The following is a 16,461-nucleotide window of genomic DNA, read 5'->3' as shown; positions in this document are numbered from 1 at the left end:
CCATCCCAAGCGTGACAGGAGGATTTTCTTCCAGGCAGGCTTTGCACAGGAAAGCATCACCATATTCCCCCCATGTTGTCCAGCCCAGCTCCCCGGGACATTAAATTGGAAGCAGTAAATGGAGCAGGGAGAACAGCTGTGGGCCCCAGCTGCAGACATTTCCTCTGGGCCTGGAGCTGGAGCCAGTGCAAAGCTAGACTCTGTGCTGAGAATTCTGGGGGGAGTGTGGGGGAAAGCAGCCCTTTCTCCACAGCATCTGGCCAAGCTCTGTCCTCCACCACCCACTCCATCTCCAGAAACAGATGCCCCTTTCTGCCACCACCTTTATGGCATCCAGCTCTTTGATGGCCACAAAAATGGTGCCAGGATCTGCCACACCCATCCCAGGGGGTAGTTCTGGTGAGGTATTGGGCTGTGGAGGGGTCAGTGCAGGTCTCAGGGGTATGCTGGGCTCCCAGCTTCACTGGGATCCACAGCTGGAGATGTTCCTCAGCAAAGAACCACCTCCAGGAGCGAGAGATTGAGGCAGAAATCCTTCTGCTGACCCCAAGCCTGCCTCTACCTGGCATCACAGTTTCAAGGCTGCCCTAAACCCACAGGCAGTTGCCCCCTGGTTCCTCCTAGCCACCACTCACAGCTCTGTAGTGGAGCTCACTACCTCCCACAAAAGGCAGCCCTAGAAAACCATGGGGAAAGAACACAAAATCCTACCCACCCCCCAGCCCAGAGCCCGTGCTTGGGGGACGGGACATGTGGAAGGAGCCTGGGGAGCTATTAATGATCCAGAGCGCATTCAGCACGGATGCTTTCAGGCAGAGGGGACTGCAGGTCAGCACATGGTTTGGATTTGGCTCTCCCCTCCCTTCCAGCTAATTGGGCCAAGCCCAAAGAGCATTCCCTGCGGATGCCAAACACGTGTGTGGCACAAGCATCACCTCCTGTGGGGGAGAACTAGTCCTGGAAGCTCTCTCCCCAGGGCGGGAGAGGCAGCCAGGTAGGGCAGGGAGGTGTGTGGCTGTTTGAGGGGAGCTGGGGTTTAATGAAAATGTTTGAACTCGTTATCTGGCCCAGGCTCAAAGAATGCAGCAAGATCACGCGCATAGATGTGGGTGGTGGGAAGGGGCTGGAGGGTAGCCAGGAGGACAGAGGTTACTGCAACACCCAGCTCCCGCTCCCCCAAACCCCCAGCAATGCCCGCTCCACTCTGCAGGGCCACGGGAACAGGGGGCACCTCTTCCCCTCTCCCATCCTTTCACCTCCTGCTGCCACCCTGGGACCTTTCTAAACCACAACGGCATCTGGTGGCCACATGTCATCCGAGCTGTGGTGGCAGGGATGTTGCTGGGTCACAGTTGTGCTCCCTCCCCCCTGCCAGGGGAGTCCCAGATGAGCAGAAGGGCCTGGGGGTTCCAGGTGCTGTTCCCCTGGGAAGCTCAGGGCTGTTTGGTGATGCTAGGGGAACACAGTGCTACTGGGATTGTGCCTCTACCAGCCCCTGCTGACACCAGCACAAATGGGGATGTGCAGCCATTGAGATGGACATAAATCCTCTTCCCTGGGGGAAGCCCGGGTCCTAGGGTCTTGCCCCACCACTGCAAAGCCAAAGTTTCGAAATGCTGAGGGTGCTGCCGGCTCTGGAAGGATGGGGATGCCATCAGGGGGTGCTCCAACAAACGGGGGCACCAGGGGTCACCCTACCAGCTCAGCTGCCACCCTGTCACTCCCCACACCAATCCCTGGCCTCACCACACACCTCAGGTAAGGACACAGCACTTCACCCAAAGATATCCCCGGCTTCTGGGGCAGTTCCAGTGCAGGGAACAGTGCCAAAACCAGGACACGAGGCTGAAAACAGAGCCTGCTGAAGTCCTGTCCCTGGCTGAGGCTCCTGCAGCAGGCAGCGGGGTTAATGGCAGTGAAAGCCGACCCACCACCAGCTTTAATGAAGACTCCAAACCTGGTGTGAAGCCTCATTGGCAAGTCTGGCGTTGCACAGGGCTGGGGCTTGCCACGGGCACCCCCAGCATTGCAGTGGAGCACCAGAAAGCAACATCGGGTTTCCCAATCCAGCTGAAAGCTCCTCGGATGTTCTGCTGCTTTGATTATTTGACAGACCATGTTTTTTAAATTATTCTTGTATAAATATTTACGCATTTTTACAAGAACCATGCTTTGAGCAACAGGCCGTGGCGGATGAAGGGCCAAGAGGGGAGGGGGTCTGGATGCTAGCTTGCTCCATCCCGGCTCTGCAGATCAGCTGGGGGTTGAGCAGGACGGGCAGGGATGCAGGGCACTGCCTGCTGGGTGCTGACAGCACACATGCCCCCACCGCCCCCCAGCCAGAGGTGCTCCTGCCTTTCCCCATCACTCCCCCGGCCATCCCCTTCCCAGAGAACAGAACCCAGCCAAACAGGGGACCGGCCAGGGACCAAACCTACGGGAATACATCGCCGGCTGCTGCTGCGAGCCCCGTGCGGCCCCGCACGCCCTCCTGGCCTCGCCCCTGAGCAGCTCCGAAAACCTCTTCTGAGCCAGGAAAGCCCCAGCCGGGCAGCAAGGGCTGTTGGCAGGGTGGAGATCACGTCTCCATTGCTCACTCCCATCTCAGCACTGCATCCCAGCCCACCCCATCCTCAGACCAGGTCGGGGAGAAGGCAGTGGGTGCCGGGAACTCCTAAAGGTGTTCCAGGAGAGAGAGAAAGGGAAGGGGTAGAAAGGCTCTGGGGGCCCCATATCTGCCCCTAAAGCCCCCGGTCTGCAGGGATAGTGCCTGCAGCAAAGTCTGCTGCTGGACTTTCTGGTGGGGACCCTCTCTGCCAGCCCTGTCCTGCTCCCCAGGATTGTTGCTGTGGATTTTGGGAAGGATAAGGGTGAGCTCCCCCCCTCCCCCATCCACAGATGGGATTCACAACCCAGCCTCGAGTTTTCCACCGAGCTCAGCAGAAATTCACCCAGAAGGTCAGTGACCAGAGAAAGGGATGATCCATCATTAAATAAATTGTTTTCATTTCCCAGGATAAAGGGGAGGAAAAGGGGAGGAGGGGAGGTGTTGTTGGATCAGGACTGGAAAATAAAAGAGCACCAGGCAGGAAAACCGCCTCCTGTACTCCCTGAAGAGAGCAGCCCCAGCTCCTGCCCTGAGCCCTCACAAGAGTTTTACAGCCAAAGCTCTTAATGTGATTATAATAATTATTTCTTCCCCAGCAATTTCACTCCTCTTGGTGTTTTTGGTGGGTTTTTTGGTGGTATTTTTTGTTTTGTTTTGTTTTTAATAAACAGCCTATTTTGAAATATCACTGGGGGAAGCCAAGAGTCCAGCTGAGCCCTGGCCGGGAGGAAGGAGCAGGGGCAGGGGGAGCGTGTGAATGTGTGTGGATGCATGTTGGCAAGCATGTGCGTGCGGGAGTGTGGGCACCCGTGGGGACACCCTGCTGCAGCCTGCAAACACACCCGGGGCTGGAAAACCTGGCTGTGCCCCAGGGATGAACAGACAGGGAATTCTTCTCCCTCCCTCTCAGTCTGGGTGCCCCCTTGAACCCCCCATCTCGCACCCCTCACAAGCCTCCGTGTGGTCCCCCCCCAAGCCCCAGGGCCAAGCTTTGAAATCTGTTGAAAAGAGACCCTTTTTGCCAAAATAAACAGCCTGTCATGTTAAATTACTCTCTCTTCCTCTCTACCTTCCCTGCCTTTGTCACCCCTCCCCATCCCAGCCGCTTTGTTGGGGGCCAGGCCACTCTGGGGGCTTGTGGGGTGCAGAAGTGCTGGGGCAGAGCATAACCCCCCTCCTGCATCCCAGTGCCCCTGTGCCCTGCCATCTCCTCAACCCAGCAGCTCAGCACCCCAATACCTTTCTGCTGGGTGCTGATGGCATCCTGCAGGGTCTGGGGTGCAGCAGTCACACTGCACAGCCCTACAGAGAGGCAAGCTGGGGGCTCATTCACATCCTTGCCCCCCTCTGCTGTGCCAAGTGCTGCTATGCCCCCAGGTTTTTTTCTTCTCTCTTGCTTGTACTTGCCTTTTTGCGGGGCGGGGGGGATGTTTTCTCTCTCCTGTTCCTAACAGAGCAAAAATTCATGGAACTGTAAAACACCAATATGGAAACAGCGATTAGCTCATTCAGGCCAGACTCTCTGCCAGTACCAGGGCACTTGCCCCCAGCCTCTAGTGACTTGTCCAGACACTCTGCACTCCAGCCATGCCTTCCATAGCCTAACTGACCTTCTCACTAGGAAACTTTTCCTGCTGTTTTTGGGCCAGTGGAGGTGTGCTCAGCTCGGGCTGATTGTGGGGTTGAGTGTCCAGGTGCTGCCCCAAATGCCCAGCCATGCAGTGTCCCTGCCCTATGGCTCATCCCACGCAGCACGGCCATAGCCAGGGCTCAGCCACCCATCCACATGGGATGGAGCTTCTGCACCCACCAGCTGATCTACACCATTCCCTCCCCACCCCAGCTCTGCTCCCTCCTGCTCAGAGCATTGCTCAGCATCTGGCAGCACCTCCAGCTGCTCCCACCTCTTCTGGCTGGCCAGCTTGGTCACCAGATGTGCCACTGCCCAGCAACACTCTTCCTTCTCACACAGTGCCTGCAGCAGGCTCACTCATTGTGCTGCCTGTGCCTGGCAGCAGCCAGGACCTGCCCCATGCCTATGGGGGAGAGGACAGAATGAGAAGGGGAAAGGGGAATGGGAAAGGGGAACAGGAAAGGAGAAAAACAGGGTGAAGAACAGGAAGGAGGGAAAGAGGAAGAAGGGAGGAAGAGAAAGGCAGAAGGAAGGAGGGAAAGGGGAAAAGAGGAAAAGGGGAGAAGGGGAGGTCCCAGCCTACAGGAAGGGGCAGAAGGCAGCATGGGCAGCACCAGCCTCTTGATTGTGGCACCTAGCGATCCAAAAAGTGCAGGTGTCAAACGCAGACATGAGCCAAGGGGATCACATCACACTGGCTCTTCCTGGTGTCAGAGCTCTAGTAGCAGGATGTCAGGATCACACTGTGGGCTCAGCCAGCACTGTGACAAGAGGTCAGGGTTACCCCACTAGCACCAAGACATCTGGGGGTACAGCCATGTTTCCCTGCCCTGCCCAGCCTTACCTTCCTATAGAACCACTCCTGGCTCTCAGTTCAGCTTCTGCATGATGCCCACAGCCTCCTCCACCATTCCTGCCAAGCACTGACAAAAGGAATGTCCTGGCTGCTGCTGCAGCAGGGGCTCTCTCCATGGCAAAATGATGTTCCATGTGCACACAGCAACCCTGCCAGCAGTGAGCCATGCCTCATCACTCCCGTGAAAGTGGTGGCCTGCATCTCTCTGCCCTCTTTTTCCCATACCAAGGCATGAAGCAGTAATCTGTCTTGCCTGGCTTGGGTTCAGCATTCTTCAGGATGAGCCCAAGCCACTCTGATGCTGCTTTTGGTCCCTCTCTGGGATGCCAGCTTGTCTTCCCCACATGATGGAGCAGGGTAAGACCTGCCCCCTCAGCCCTGGCTGAGACCGTCATTGCTGTGGGGAACTGAGCATCCCCTTCTCAGATGAGGTGAAACCTGAAGTGAAGGGCTCAGGTAAGGAGATGCAGAGTCCACTGCTGGGGTTTAAAATCTGGTTGAGACTCCCCAGCCCTGAGCACCCACAGCCTCCTGGTAGCGAGAAGCCCAGTGCAGGCTTAATTGACTCTAACTGCAGGTGCTCAAGGGTGCTCTGCAGGCCAAGCTCTGACCCTTGGAGAGCAAAACTCCTTCAGTCAGCTGGCAGAAGGGTAGATGAACATGAGGGACAGACTCCTACCTGCAGGGCAGCTCCTCAGCCACGGGGAAGTGAAAGAGGCACAAGGATGAACGGGAAATAACCCCTGGGAAGATCCAGAAACCTCATCTGGGCAGTTTAAAAGGGTAAGCGTGAGCTGCAGGAGGCGGGAGGACCAGCCCCGAGCCCCATGGCACTCTCCCTCCCTTCCTCAGAAGCGGTCCCCACGCTCCTCTTGGGCCCCCTGCTGCCACGGAACCTCCCCCAGCTCCCCATTCCCCTCCCTGCTCTGACCAAGGGCAGAATCACTTTGCAGGAAAGCCTGAGACGGCTGAAGCACACTGTCCTGCTGGGAGAGCCCAGCCTTCCAGCCGTACCCACTGAGCTCCGGCTCCAGGCCTGCGAAGCTCGGGAATTACCTCTCTGCAAGGTGACGGCACTCAAAAAAGATAATGTGCCCAGAAATCCCCATTCCGGGCTTTATGGGACATGAGGAGAAGTGAGGGCAGGTCTGAGGGTGCGATCGCGGGCAGCTCGGGATGTAGCGAGCCCTCGCGGAGCGGGGCCGGGGCGCGGCTGAGGAGGCACCGCACGGACCGGGGCTGCCCCTCCCCAGGGCGGCTGGGGTCGAAAGCCCCGCTGTGGGCGTCCTCCCGGCTCGATCCCCCCCAGCCCGGCAGGGAACCGCGCCCCGGGCGGGGCCCGTGCGGGAGGCGCTCCCGGAGGAGGGCGCCGGGGGTGCCGCACCTGGGAGACCGGCGCCTGCTGGAGCCTGAGCCTGGTGCTGGCAGAGCTGCAGCGAGCCTGCAGGGCTGCTCTGGGCACCGGCAAGGCAGGCTCAGGCTCCTGCAGCCCTTCCGGAGCCCCGCCATACGGCCCAGCTGCGGCAGGAGCCTTCCCCAGCTCCTGTGGGTGCCACACGGGCTGGGAGAGCTGAGCTGGGGCAGGAGGACAGTGGGTCCTTTCAGCTGGCACTGGCTGTGAGAGGGTGCTGCCGGCACCCAAGGGGGGTGTGGGAGAGCACAGCGTTACTGTGCCGTGACTCGCTGGCTGAGCACTCGGTGTCACCCTTCTGGAGTGCCGGAAGAGGGACCGCGGTGTGACTCAAGCCCTCGCCCTGGGTTTGCCCTGTACCTCTCCCTGGGAGCCACCCAGCGCTGGTGCCTGTCAACGCCCGGCTCCGCTTCCCTCCGCCCGCCTCAGCGCGGCAGCCAGCCCTGCCCTCCCTGCCCACGCACCTTCACTGCGGCTCGGACAGGGTAAGATAGCAGCAGAGCTGCCATGGAAGCCAACACTTCCCTCTGGAGCAGCTACCTCGGGGTGATCGTGTCCCGCGAGAGGCAGCGGATGGAGCATTTCCAGCGGGCCGAGGACATCTTGCTCACCCTGTTGGAGAGTGTCCATGCCAGGGAACCACGCTTCCTCGTGGACTACGCCAGGAACCTGGAAGCCTTCGAGTTCGCTCTCTGTGCCTCTGAAGATGCTGTCACTCTCGAGATGCCCCTGCGTATCGACGACGACGCCCTGCGTGTGCTGCCGTGCCAGACCAGGGACAGCCCAGGCAGGCAGCCTTCAGAGCCGAACTCCTGCTATCTGAGAGTGTGCTCTCCAGGGACTCATTTGGAGGACTGGACTGGTGTTGTGGATGTGATGGAGCACGGAGGTGGTGTAGGGTGCCTGCTTCCAGGCAAAATCCTCCAGCACCTGAAAGAGCTCCTTGTTTCAGCCATCGTGCACTGCCAACGCCTCTTCCTGCTTCAGCCAGGTGCGTACACTGGCTGGGTGCTTCCCAGCCAGGAGCTGCCTCCAGTGCCTGCCCAGCTTTCCCAGCTTGGCAGTGATCCCTAGGCAAATATGCTGACACATATGTTCCTGGCAGTGTGGGCCCCCCAAAACCTGCAGGAGCAGGTGAGTGAGCACCTTGCTGTGTGCTTGGATGGGCTTTGCCCCCAGCTGAGGAAGGGGAGATGCAAACTATTCCCTGCCATCCCAGGACATCAGAGTCATCCTCAGGCATCTTCACCTGGGACTTGGCACCCTTCTTGGTGGGTGCAGGGTCCACCCAGCCCTGCTGCTAGGCCCCAGGTAGGGTTTGCTCAAGGACTTGGTGTGCTTGGTTTACGCTAACCACATTCTCCCCTCCACCTCTCGGCCTCCAAGGGCTCCCTGGAGGTCCTCACTTTGGAGAGTGAGCTGGGAGTGCATTCGGGCTGGACCAGGGACCTGGGGCATGGTGACCTTGTGAACACAGCAGCAGTGTCCTCGGAAAAGACATGGTGGGAGGGGACCCTGGGAAATGCCCATAGCAGTTCCATAAGCTTCTTCGTGCATTTTCATCTCCCACTGTGCTTCTTGAAGTAAAGCTCAACCAGGGGGTGATGAAACAGTGATGTGAGAGGACCAGTGGGTCTGAAAGTCTCTTAACCCAGTCCCAGCAAGTCCACCATCCCCTCCTTCCTCTGTGGCCAAGCCAGTGACTTTCATCTTCCTCTGCCCCCGCAAAGCAATGAACCTTTCCTGATCCATTTTTCTTGGGCTGCATTGCTTTTCTTAGCACTGCTCAGCCACCCAGAAGCACAGCTCTGTTTGATTGCTTGAGACTTCCTGCTGTGCCTGACCTCGAGCCCTGCAACGCTTTTTCCTGTAAAACCACCCCAGCGTGGCTGGGAGAGGGGTTTTACCCGGGGAACTGCAAGCAGACGGCAGCCCTGGAAAGGGCTGAGTCGAGTGGGGTGGGACATGGCCACGGGTGCTGCAGCACAGACCTGGTTCAGCCTGCGGGACCGGCTGTGCTAACCTCCTCACTGCTGCCAAACCTTCTGCCTCTAGGTGACATCAGTGCTGAAAACCTGCGGGAAGATGCCATGGAGCTCTCCCTGCTGATCCGTGGCAGCTGGAAGACCATTCGCTTTGACATTGTCCCGGTGGTGAGGAGGCAGCAAGAGCCGCTCCAGAGGCGGTGGAACGACAGGGGCTTCCCTGAGGGCAGCCTCAGGAAGGCCACAGAAGAGGCCCACTTTGTCCCTGCCTCTCCACACTGCTGGAGGTGAGAGGCTCGGCTGCATGCACAGCAGGGTGATCCTGCACCAGTGATCCCCCCTTGCTGGCAGCACTGCTGGGTGTAGGCAAAAAGAAGTTGGGAAAGGGCGGGGACATGTCAACAGGAGTTGAAGTCAGCCCCTCATGATGCCAAATCCCTCTTTCTTGTGTTGGAGAAAAAAATACCTCAGCCAAGTTTCAGACAGCTCAGGAAAAGAGGGAGAATGCAACAGAAGCAGCCCCCTGAAATTATTCACTGGAGCTGCACCCTGACTGTGCAGAGGGTGGCAGCTCTCAGATCCTTGCTTGGCCTTCAGAGACAAGCCTAGACACCTGGCAGCAGCAGGGTGATGAGGTGCCTCCCAAGGTGGGCTGCAGGACAAAACAGGGCTGGACTGATGTATCTTGCCCTGCAGCACAACTCCCTATCCCCACAGAGGGGCTGAGCAGCCAGCTGGACCAGTCCATACTTGTTTTGGGCACAAGGTGGTCCAGCTGGATGCTTTGCCTCTCACTGGGGACCAACCCAGCCTCCCCTCCCTGCTACACATAGGGGAGCACTACCCCACCCCACCTCGCCCCACTCTTGATCCTCCTGGGAGGGCAGGAGCTGCTCAGCAGTGTTCCCATCTCACTCCACACCTCCGGAGTTCTGCTCTGCCAGAGGCAAGTGCAGGAGGTAGATCCAAGGTGCTGCAGTGACTGGGATCACGTGTGGGATGGAGGGATCTCCCCACACACCAAGTCACTGCAGGCATACTCCCCTCATCCTGGGAAGATGGAGGTCTTCATCTCCCCTCCCACCAGACCCACTCTCTTCTTCCAGATCCTCCACTCACCTTCCCATCCTGAAGCTGCTCCGAGGAGTGGATGCCCTGAGGGGACCCCGTCTGGACAGCCTTCGCCTGCTCGACCAGCTCCGTGACCAGGACTGGGGAGGGCAGAGTGGGAAAGGCAGTCTCACTTTCAACCACCTGAAGGTAGGTTGGTTCTGCTGGTTGACAAGCAGAGCCAAGGCTGCTGCTGTGCACAAGAACCCAAATAACATGTTGTGCGCCCGCAGTGCTTTGGGGTGTACCAACCTGTGGTTTTGGGGTGTACCAGCCCATGTGTCTGGAAAGGATGTGTGCTGCTTCCAGCCATGGTTAGAGGGCTTTGATCCTTCTTCCTTGGATTGAACCAGCAACTTCCAGCTGGAGACACTGTGGGTTCAGAGCTGGGGCTCTGCACTGGTGTGCAGGGCATCACCCCTGGCCCAGGCTGCCTGTGTCTGTGGGATGGCATCCCTGTGCCATGCTGCAGGCTGCCCCATGCCCTGATGCGCTGGGATGTGCCTGTACAGGGCTGAAGGTGGCGTTCCTGCTGAGAAAAAAACTCCTCTCCCCACCCAACCTATTTTCAACACTCTGGAGCCATGCCAACTGGCCATGCTGGGGACAGCACCGGGTGGCACAACCCAGGTGTGCCCTGCCTTTTGATGGCTCTCCAAACCAAGGGTCAAGGATGTTTTCTGTTTACAGAATGGCGCCAGCTCCAAGTAACCCAAATCCTGTGTGCTTTGCTTTGTGTTGCATTCTTTGATGTTTTGGGGTGGTGGTTGTGGGTTTGTTTTTTTTTTAAGAAAAAGGGCAGATGTATGTAACTAATCTTCAGAAAAGTATCATCTGCTCCAGCCCCCATGGATTCAGCCCCACAAGTGGTTGCATGGTGACCTGCAGGGTGTGAAGGGACAGGCTTCCTGAGATCAGACCTTGTGTCTGATCCTGTGCCCTTCTCTCCCTCCTCACAGATGGTGCTGCTGTGGAGCACAGAGCTCTTCCCCTCCCTGGAGGACTGGCAGGACCTGGAAGGTTCTGTCTACAGGCTCTTGGTGATCCTTCTCCGCTGCCTGGCCACCCAGCACCTGCCCCACTTTCTGAACCCGGAGGAAAACCTCTTCCAAGGAGCAGGCCCAGACCTTGCCACCATCTACCATAAAGTCGAGAGCTTTGCCTGGGACCCCCAACGCTTCCTCCGCTTCCATTTTGGCCTCCATGCGTTCAGTGGCAGCTGGCAGGCAGACGCTGAAACCCGAGCCCTCCTGCAGCTCCCCCACAAGGATGGGTCCTACTGGGACACAGCCTACTTTGACATGCTGCTCAGCCAGGTAAGACCAGCCCTTCAGCTGAACTCGAGGCAGCACCAGAAGCCACCTGGGCTAGGGAGCTTGGGATGCGCTGCAGTTGGCCCCACTGGGCCCTCTGGGGTGCTGTGGAGGCTGTGGGAGGCTGGCAGTGCTGCAGGGAGCTCAAGCAGAGTGGGGAGCCCTCTCCCCTCACTTCCCACCTGCCTTTAGTTTCAGGTGTACTGGATCCAGGACAGCACACGCCGCTCTGCAGTGTCCCAGCTCCTCTCCAAGATCCGTCGAGAAATCCCTCAGCAGAGCTGAGTGGGACCCTGCTGCTGCCCCACTGGGGTGTCTCAAAACGCTGGGTGGGGGGTGCAAGGAGAGCTCCAGGGCCAGGGAGCAGCGTGCTGCTGTGTCATTTTATTGAGGAAAGGTGGTATGGGGGAGAGAGCACATTGCTGCAGCTGGGGGGCACACACAGCCTCCCAGCTGCCCTGGTGCACCTGGGGACTGGGTGCTTTGTGGCACAGAATTTGGAGGGGGATGGCTGGCATTCTGCACTACTGGGTAGGGAAGGCCGAGGTTGTTGGTGATGGGAGGGGAAGGCACCTACGGTCAGATCCTGCATCCAGCCCTCTGTCAGCTTGCTGAGGGTCACCATGCCCCGGGGCCAGGAGAAGGGAAAGCACTGAGGGGCCAGGCCATTGCGGGACGATGAGGGAAGTGGTTTTGAGCCACGTCTCACATCAGCTGAGCACAGCCCTCTCCTCCATGTCCTCTGCTATCCCAGCTTCTTTCCACCGTGCCTTGGCTTGCTGGTTGTCGCCGTGTCTCCTGCCAGCATCCCAGGGAGGTAGTGGAGTCCCTCTGCTGCCAGCAGCCAGGCATGCGGGCCAGTGCCAGGCCACCTCCCCCAGCCTCCCCCTGCCAGGGGTGCTCACAGCCTGCTGCGGCGGCAGCGCTTCAGGGCGTCTTGCAGGGCTCGAAGTACCCGGTCCACGTTGTCACTGGTGGAGTTGCAGCCCATGAGGCCGATGCGCAGGACCTGGCAGGAGAAGGGTGAGTGTACGTGCCTCAGCAGTCCCGAGTGGAGTGGGGGAGCACAGCTCCTTTGCTCGTATTTAACACACCGTTCCCTATAAAGAGGTGTCACCCCGCTAATTACGTGCGTGGCTATTCAATTAGCTGGTGATTGTCTGTGTGGTTGTTTTGCTATGCGTTGCTCCGGGCAATGGGACACGGCCAGGCGCACAGGCTGTGGCAGCCAGAGAGTGGCAGTGACCGCGGGGTTCGTGCCCAGCCACAGGCAGTAGAAGGAGAGGGCTCTGCCCACCTTGCCCACCGTGGGGCCCAGGCCCCCAGCGACCTCCATGCCGTGGTTGTCCATCAGAAAGGCCGTGATGTCCTTCCAGTTGTAGCCCTCAGGCACCCTGACAGTGGTGATGGTGGGAAGCCTGGCCTTCTGAGGAATAGAGAAACTGGTTTCAGTCCCATGGCCCCTGGTGACCCCAGCACGCTGCCAGGAGAGAGCATCACTGAGCGGTGAGATTTTTCTCTGGCATCAAAATCTGCCCAGGCGCATCTCCAGCTGCACAGGGCTGTGTCCTTACACTGCCCCTACTCCGTGGTGGTGGTGGGCTTGTCCTGCACCCACCTCCTCCTCCACAAAGAGCTCAAGCCCCATGTCCAGCAGCCCCTGGCACAGCTGGGTGCTATTGGCCCGGTGTCGCTCCCACGAGTTCTCCAGACCCTGTGGGCAGAGAGCAGATCTCTGCTGCTGCCAGGCGTCTCCTGGCACCCGTGGTTCCTCCAAGCCTCACGGGCACTTCTGGTGCTCCCCTGCCTGGCTGGTGCCACTCACCAGCTCTGCCAGCATGGCCAAGCCTTCCCTCAAGCTGAAGAAGCTGTTGATGGGTGCCGTGTGGTGATACCTGCAAAACCCAAAGGGCATCCACAGGGGTTCAGCTTGGCTGCAGCACAGTAGCCCCTTGCTCACAGTCAGGGAAACTGAGGCACAGCATCCTCCCTCCTCACCACCCAGCACAGAGAGTTGTGACCGGCAGCCAGGGTGATGGGGAGGCAGGGCCTGAGCCCTGAAGTGCAGGCAGCCCCTGAGCCAGGACAAAGGCTGGGTGGGGAGTAGTTGCAGCCGTCTGTAACAAGAGAGCCTGCCCTCACCTCCGTGGCTCCCCGTCACAGCCCCAGTAGTTTGCCAACAAGCCCATGTCCAGATAGAAGGACGGGGGCTTCATCTTCCTCCTCAGCAGCTTCTCCCTGGTGAAACAGAGTACTGGGGATATGCAGGACCTTGACCCCACCAGCTCCAAGGTGGGATCAGCCCCGTGGAAGGGAGGACTCCCCTAAAATGAGCGCAGAGATTGGCCTCAGCTCCCAGTCACTGCCCAGGGATGGGATGGGCTCTACCCCCACAGCACTGCTGCTGGGCATCTTCTCCACAGAGCAGGACTGAGCAGGTGGCTGACAAAGGAGAGAGGCAATGGCCTCCCCCAGCCTCATTGCCTTTCACCCTGGTGAGACTGGGCTGCTCTTACCTGGCTCGCTCACTGAATGAGATGGGGGCACTGCCAGGGGGCGTGTTGAGGACTTTCTGGGACCCCGAGTACAGGACGTCGATCTCTGCCCAAGAGGGAAGACAGCTCCTTAGGAATCAGAAGCTCCCAGCAGGAAAATGCTGAGCCCTCTGACCTAGCTGCAAGAGGTGGGTGGCAGGCACAAGAATGGCACACATGGCAGGTCTTGCTTGTGTTCAGGCTGCTTTGGGAGGGCCCCTGCCACTGCTGATGGTCCCTCAAGGGGAACAGGCTCTCTGGCTGCAGCTGGACCAGTTTCTAATGCTGCTAGCCAAAATGCAGGTGGAGGGGCTGATCCCGCTGCTCTCTCTCCCTGCTGAACCCACTGCTCTCTCTCCCTGTCCCAGGCACGACCCCCTTTGTCCCCTGGTTGCCTATGATGGCTGTGGCTCTTACCTTGCTGGTCCATGAAGATGGGGGCTCCCCCAAGTGATGCCACTGAGTCCACAAGCAGCAGGCAGCCATGCCTGTGGGAGGACAGAGCTCAGCCTGGTGCTCCTGCCACCTCCTCTTGCACACCTCTGCCTGCAGCCCTGGCATCCTGGTCCCCACAGGGGCTGCGTGTCTCACTGACACCAACTGCTCCCAGCACAACAGAGCCAGAGAAAAGCCCAGCACACATAAATCCCCAGGCCCAAATCCCCAGTGGTGACCTTGGGGTGCCCACCACGCACTGACCGGTGGCACAGTTTGCCCAGCCCATCCAGTGGCTGCAGCACCCCTGTGGAGGACTCGCCGTGGGTGATGAAGAGCACCAGAGGTTTGTGCTGCACCAGGCCCTGCACGACACAGAGGGAAGGTGACCACACTGCAGGTCAGCCTGTGCCCTCTGCATAGTGGCCAGCACTCACCTGCTCAATGTCTTGTGGAGTGAAGTACTTGCCCGGGGGCTTCAGCAGCTCACAGACGTTGGCTCCTGGGAGGAATTTGGGCAGAGGAGAGTGAGGTTTGGGCATGCTTCCCACTGGGGAGTCACCTACCAGCTCCATGGGGCAATTGTTCATCCATGAAGCAGGAGCAGAGCCACCAGCCAGGGTCTGGCCTCCTGCAGATTTGCCCAGTGGAAAAGCCATCAAGCACCATAAATGGAGTGGCATCATTCTTGGAAAAACCTGGAGTTCTCTCTAGCAGAGTGCTCTCTGGTTTTGTAAGCCATGTCACTGACCACTGCCAGGATTGGGACAGCAAACGAGGCCATCCTGCCTTCAAGCCCGGTGCCCTCAGCCCTGCCACACCATCTGCCTGTTCCCAGCATACCCAGCCTCCTGGCAATGTCGGCGGCGCGTTGTCCCCAGATGCCATTGATGGCCACCAGCACAGTGTCACCTTGCTCGAGCAGGTTGAGGAGGGCGGCCTCCATGGCACAGTGGCCGCTGCCGCTGATGGCCAGGGTCAGCCTGTTCTGTGTCTGGAAGGCGTACTGGATGCCTGCCTTGATCTCATCCATCACCTGCGGCACCAGGACGCTGGCCAGTGCTGCTATTGCTCCTCTTGCCCCAGCAGAGCTGTTCCAGCCCCTCCTGGGGGTGAGGAAGAGGAGGGAAGGAAAGCTGGGTTGGGGCAGCTCACCTGCAGCATTTCAGGGTGCATGTGGCCCAGGATCTGCCGCCCTCCCGCAGCCTGGATGCGGCGGGGCACGTTGCTGGGCCCCGGCCCCAGCAGCAGCCTCTCAGGCACGGCCAGGGGCCGGAGCAGCTCCTCCGGTGGGGAAACGCGGAGCAGGCTGGTGGCCATGGCACGACGTGCTGTCCCCAGGTGCTGAGCCCACAGAAGAGGAGCAGTGGAGGCTGCCTGAGCAGCTGCCAGCATTACAGCACGGTGTATCCTGTGGCAGCAGTGTCCAGTGTCTCCATGGACCTTGACCCAGAATTTGGTGCTCCCCGCTACCAGTCTGGACTCTACCCCTGGCTGCCTCCTCTGTCTGGTTAATGTGTCACCAGTGCTATCCCTGCTGGCTTGGGCCCCTGTTTTGGGGGATGCCCCCTTGCTAGTGCTCATCACTCTCCAGGTGTGCCAGCCTCTGGGACTTGCAAGCCCCCAGGCAGTCCCTGTCCCCATGGCCCCCACAACACCAGGGGTAACGTTTCCCAACAGCATCCCAGCAGGTAGGATCCCTGGTCTGGGCACCTAGATCCTGTGCCATGGCATGGTTGTGCTGAGACTGGTCTGGCACAGCTGCCATGGTCATAGCTCCTCCTGCAGAAAAAAGTTCCTGTTGACCAGGGCTCCCTGACCAGGGACCTGCCTTGCAGAGGGATGTCTGGCTGGGTGACAGCTTGAAGGGGACTTGCCAGTGGGGTCATGTGCATCAGGGCTGTGGACTGGGGCACGGGCACAGTCCCTGCCACAGCTCTGCAGGCTCAGCCTGGATCATGGTCATCCCAGTGTATCCTGATGATGATGCCACAGGCTCCACGTGGCCAGTCGATATTTTGTTACCTGCTGTGTGTACCCATAGCACACTGCATTGTGCCCAACCTCTGGCACATTCTCTGCCATCCATATACTGAAATGCAAACAAGCTGCCTGCTGCCAGCTTCAGCAGATCCATGAGTGGAGCCCCTCAGTGAGCAAAGCCTTGGCAAGGGATGACAGCATAAGGGTGAGAATTCCCACCTGGCAGAACTGGCACCAGTGGCCGCTGCTGAAGACACATGGGATAGAGGCATGGGGCTGGCAACAGTGCCAGGTTAGAGCACATCCGCCCAGCAGCCGGGTGGCTAGCACTGAGAGGAGCTGGGGGCAGATGAGTTTGCTCCCGCGTGGCTGATGGAAGCCACAGTCAGCCTGGGGACTGCTGCCCAGCCATCATCCCACCAAAGCGATGACGACATGTCGAATGAAGAAGATCTCCCTGTCGCCTGTCCTCTAGGGATATTTGGGGCACGGCTAGGGCGGGGAGGGGACGCGCGGCCTCGGGACTGCCGCGGGGCGAAGGTGGCTGGGTGCTGCTGGAAACAGCTGGCAGCGAAGGAATAATCCGCTTTCTG

The 16,461-nt window shown here is 59.2% G+C and overlaps 2 protein-coding genes across 2 annotated transcripts; one reads left to right on the top strand and one right to left on the bottom strand.

Moving 5' to 3' along the window:
• The first annotated feature begins 7,000 nt into the window (after positions 1-7,000).
• Positions 7,001-11,225, top strand: MAB21L4 (mab-21 like 4). Its single transcript, XM_066326075.1, has 5 exons — positions 7,001-7,499; positions 8,564-8,780; positions 9,600-9,753; positions 10,563-10,919; positions 11,109-11,225. Exons 1-5 carry the CDS (start codon positions 7,016-7,018, stop codon positions 11,199-11,201), a joined length of 1,305 nt encoding a protein of 434 aa, XP_066182172.1. The 5' UTR covers positions 7,001-7,015; the 3' UTR covers positions 11,202-11,225.
• Positions 11,226-11,280: 55 nt separating this feature from the next.
• Positions 11,281-15,307, bottom strand: AGXT (alanine--glyoxylate aminotransferase). Its single transcript, XM_066326074.1, has 11 exons — positions 15,041-15,307; positions 14,729-14,921; positions 14,323-14,387; positions 14,150-14,250; positions 13,868-13,938; positions 13,433-13,517; positions 13,059-13,154; positions 12,742-12,811; positions 12,535-12,630; positions 12,214-12,342; positions 11,281-11,925 (listed from the first exon to the last, which is right to left on the bottom strand). The coding sequence occupies exons 1-11, from the start codon at positions 15,278-15,280 to the stop codon at positions 11,818-11,820; spliced, it is 1,254 nt and encodes a 417-aa protein (XP_066182171.1). The 5' UTR covers positions 15,281-15,307; the 3' UTR covers positions 11,281-11,817.
• Positions 15,308-16,461: the final 1,154 nt, after the last annotated feature.

Source organism: Sylvia atricapilla, chromosome 10, assembly GCF_009819655.1.
Source record: "Sylvia atricapilla isolate bSylAtr1 chromosome 10, bSylAtr1.pri, whole genome shotgun sequence".
Classification (NCBI taxonomy): domain Eukaryota; kingdom Metazoa; phylum Chordata; class Aves; order Passeriformes; family Sylviidae; genus Sylvia; species Sylvia atricapilla.
Note: the sequence above shows the minus strand (reverse complement) of the source record. Positions and strands in the feature narration are given on the sequence as shown.

Coding starts and splice junctions, on each gene's coding strand:
- MAB21L4 (XM_066326075.1), top strand. CDS start 7,016: ATGGAAGCCAACACTTCCCTCTGGAGCAGCTACCTCGGGGTGATCGTG. Junction 8,781..9,599: donor GCCTCTCCACACTGCTGGAG/GTGAGAGGCTCG, acceptor CTCTTCTTCCAG/ATCCTCCACTCACCTTCCCA. Junction 10,920..11,108: donor TTGACATGCTGCTCAGCCAG/GTAAGACCAGCC, acceptor ACCTGCCTTTAG/TTTCAGGTGTACTGGATCCA.
- AGXT (XM_066326074.1), bottom strand. CDS start 15,280: ATGCTGGCAGCTGCTCAGGCAGCCTCCACTGCTCCTCTTCTGTGGGCT. Junction 14,251..14,322: donor CTCCACAAGACATTGAGCAG/GTGAGTGCTGGC, acceptor TGTGTCGTGCAG/GGCCTGGTGCAGCACAAACC. Junction 12,812..13,058: donor TGTGACGGGGAGCCACGGAG/GTGAGGGCAGGC, acceptor TGGGTTTTGCAG/GTATCACCACACGGCACCCA.